The 3,693-nt window shown below is 30.2% G+C and overlaps 1 protein-coding gene across 5 annotated transcripts in view; it reads left to right on the top strand.

Moving 5' to 3' along the window:
- LOC108688349 (prisilkin-39-like) overlaps positions 1-3,628 on the top strand; it is a 7,982-nt gene extending 4,354 nt beyond the window's left edge. Inside the window, exons 5-7 of one of the 5 annotated variants that reach the window (XM_018194585.1) lie at positions 1,126-1,398; positions 2,242-2,457; positions 2,647-3,628. In XM_018194585.1, the coding sequence (XP_018050074.1) occupies positions 1,126-1,398; positions 2,242-2,457; positions 2,647-3,224 (1,067 nt within the window). In that variant the 3' untranslated portion in view covers positions 3,225-3,628. Of the gene's footprint in view, positions 1-1,125; positions 1,399-2,241 lie in introns of all 5 variants that reach the window. The other 4 variants (XM_018194583.1, XM_018194584.1, XM_018194582.1 and 1 more) reach the window with 4 other exon arrangements.
- Positions 3,629-3,693: the final 65 nt, after the last annotated feature.

Below are 3,693 nucleotides of genomic sequence, written 5' to 3'. Positions count from 1 at the left end.
ATATATATATTTATAATTGTATCATCATATATTTTAAATTATGTATAACATATTAATTATATATAACATTAACATGTTAATTATTACACATGTTACACAACACATTAATTACATATAACATGATAAACGTATATATTGACTGTAAGCATCCAGACAACTAAAATTAGATTGTAAGATGTTTTTTGTATCTAAAAGATGATTTAAAAACGTCTTATATCATAACTTTAGACTTTGTTTATTGAATAATTTCAGTGTTTTAGAGAAAACAAATTTTATTCTCTAATTCAATGATTTTTTTAATTTATGAGGAAGAAACTTCACTTTCATCGATATCATTTATCCTAATCCATTACATTAGTAATTAGGAGTTTACGATTTTATAAAAATATTCTAATTTATTCCGCATAATTATATATTTATATGCATGTATGTGTGCGTGTACGTTTATAATTTACAAAAAATGCTTTTAAATTGTGAAGTTTTCAATGAACTATGCATCATTTCTTTATATTTTCATAATTTGGACGGTTTATAAAATGCTTCATGAATAATTCTTATTCAACATGGGTAATAGATATTTTATAAATGAATGGGTTATCAGTTTGAACTTTGACACATGTTATCTCTTCATACGCCATATAATGTGTAAGCAAATTTAAATGAACTATTACTGCGTCTTACCGATATTATTTTTTTTATTTCTTTTGATCTAATAACTGCAGTAAAAACATGATGAAAGTAATACTTCTACCACGAGTAAAAGAACATTACATTTATTATAACCATTGTGAATACGAAAGAGTACAACTATTTATTTTACACGCATGAATTCCTTCATGTATATAATTTGTAGCAAAAGATGAATAAATAATGCTGCAAATGTGAACGCACACGTGTAGCACACAGAAATTATAATTATTATAATATGGCTGTTAATTTTATCATTCTTTTCGCGTATAAAAATTATATTAAAAGGAAATTATCAAAAATTAAAAATAATGTACAATATTTTATGTATTATATCATTTTATATTGCAAGAAACAGCCATAATATACAGCAATAACTGATAAAAATTTGATTTTCATTTTCGTATTGGTTTTTTTCCATTATATATGATTTAACAGCATTACCTGCAGGACTAAACCAAGTGTCGCATCGATCAACAACAAGAGTGCCACCGCCGCCGCCTAGATCTTCATCGTATGGAGGAAGATACAGTGGTCATTCCGGCTTCAGAAATACTGTAGGTGATGGCTCCATTTTCAATCGTTTATTCGGCGACCGTCAGCCTCGACCGACTAGCTCTGTCAGAAGCACTACGCAAACAAGTGGAAACAATTATTACAATACTCACACTCACATGGATAATCATGGAAACAGAATTTGGACATTTTCTGGTTAAAAATTTATTTACATTTCATTATTTTCATTTACTTTTCATTTCGAAATGTTAATGTAAAGTGGGTGCCAATATTGATGTTTATATCATTTTACATATATAGCACTAAATTATATTCCTTTGATCTGTGAAGTAATAAATACAATGTAATATTAATTACCCATAATAATTGGAATAAACTTCATTTATAAAGATTATAAATTTTTGAATAATATACAGTTTTAGATATGCAATAGAAAAATCGTAAAATTGTAAAACTGCTTCATTAAATAATAAAAAAATTGTGCTCTGTGGTGGTTAACATAATTGATCAAAGATATAATAATAATTCATCAAAAGATATAATCCTTCTTTTAATTCAAAATTTGAAAAATTCTTTCTTATTTTTTTAATTTTTAATATTCAGTAATTCCAATAAAATCTAAACTATTTTCATTTAATGCTTTGAGAAATCAAGTAAGGCACCTTTGCTTTAATTTAACTATTTAGTATGATAAATGATATGCACGCATACAAATACGAATTTGACTTTGCGCTATGCGCATGACAGTTGTTCCACATTTTTATCTCTTGAAGAGATAAAAAGATTGTTTAGCAATGTAATTCAATTTATAACATGTTGTGTGAAAAATAATTCAAATATGATTTTATTTCATTTTCTATTTAAAATATCTTATAGCATTGCAATGCGTGCTATAGTGCAAGCCTTATCTGCATGTGTGCACGGTAAATGTTAATCCAACAACAATTGACGATGTGCTTCTTGATAAAAATAGATTATACATATTTCACCTTTATTCCCTTGAATATTTTTTATAACTTGCATTGTTACTGTATGCAGAGAATAAAATGAGGACACGAACAATTCCAAAACGGCAAACTAGTTATCCGACGGCAACCGAGACACACGGCTCTTCAGATACTCCTAAAAATTCAGACGACCAATCGTATCCTGCTAGATCTTCTGATTATTCATCCAGTTCAGGATATCCTGGTAGCAGTTATCCAAATTCCGGATCTTCGAGAGTTTCTGATTTATCAAATCAACCGCAATCTGGTTATCCATCCAGCGGATCGTCCGGTTATCCGACTAGTGGATCATCCGGTTATCCGTCCAGTGGATCATCCGGTTATCCGTCCAGTGGATCATCCGGTTATCCGTCCAGTGGATCATCCGGTTATCCGTCCAGTGGATCATCCGGTTATCCATCCAGTCAATCATCTGGTTATCCAAAAAGTGGTTCTGGTTATCCATCCAGCGGATCGTCCGGTTATCCGACTAGTGGATCATCCGGTTATCCATCCAGTGGATCCTCTGGTTATCCTTCAAGTGGCTCATCCAATTATCCATCTAGAGATAGTTCCGGTTATCCAATAGGATCTGCATATCCAAGTAGAACTAGTGATTCTTCAGGATATCCAGATAATTCTAGGAATTTTAATGGCGAGGAGACTGTTAAACGAACCAGCGCTAGCGCTGTAAATGCTGGTTATCCGAGCAATCCACGCACATCCGCATATCCAGAAAGAAATCCATCATACGGTGCTAACTATCCGGCTCAAAATACAGGATATCCGTACAATAACCAACGTTCTCCATATCCTAATCAAGGATATTCAAATGGGTATTCACAAAATTATCCGCAAGGAGGATATTATCCGCCAGCAGGATATTATCCCGAAGGACGTTATCAAGGTCAAAATTATATGACTACTACCAACCGTCCTGGCATTCGAGATCAATTGACGAATTTTGCACGAAATATGGCAGAGAAGGTGCTGACGCAAACGATACTAGATCGCATCACAGGCAGACATCAATAAAATAACAGTACTAGCATTTTTTGCATTCTATAAAATCTGAGTCAAAATGATTAGTTACAAAAATATTAGTTACATGTATAGAAAATAGCACTTTCTAAAATCTTTTTTTTTTCTAAAGAATATCGTTTATATAATTTAAGAATTTTAGGCATTAAATATTTTAGCAAAAATCTAGTCTTAAGTTAACTTTCAGGAAGCAGATAGTTCAGTGAAAAAGTTATCGTCAGACACAGAAGGTGTATTATACATTTCTTTATATATTAAAAATTTTTAATTTTCTTATGTTAATACATATATAAAAATCTTTTATATAGATATTAAATTCTTTTAAAATATTTTATCGTTTATAATTTGGATTTTAATGTGATTTATTTTGTTAATAATAAATGGAATAATTTAAAAAAGGATGTCTTTTATATATCACAGATATATTTTTTGCAGATTAGGAATATATATATATATATATACA

The sequence above is a fragment of the Atta colombica genome, unplaced genomic scaffold (genome assembly GCF_001594045.1).
Source record: "Atta colombica isolate Treedump-2 unplaced genomic scaffold, Acol1.0 scaffold228, whole genome shotgun sequence".
NCBI lineage: Eukaryota > Metazoa > Arthropoda > Insecta > Hymenoptera > Formicidae > Atta > Atta colombica.
Note: the sequence above shows the minus strand (reverse complement) of the source record. Positions and strands in the feature narration are given on the sequence as shown.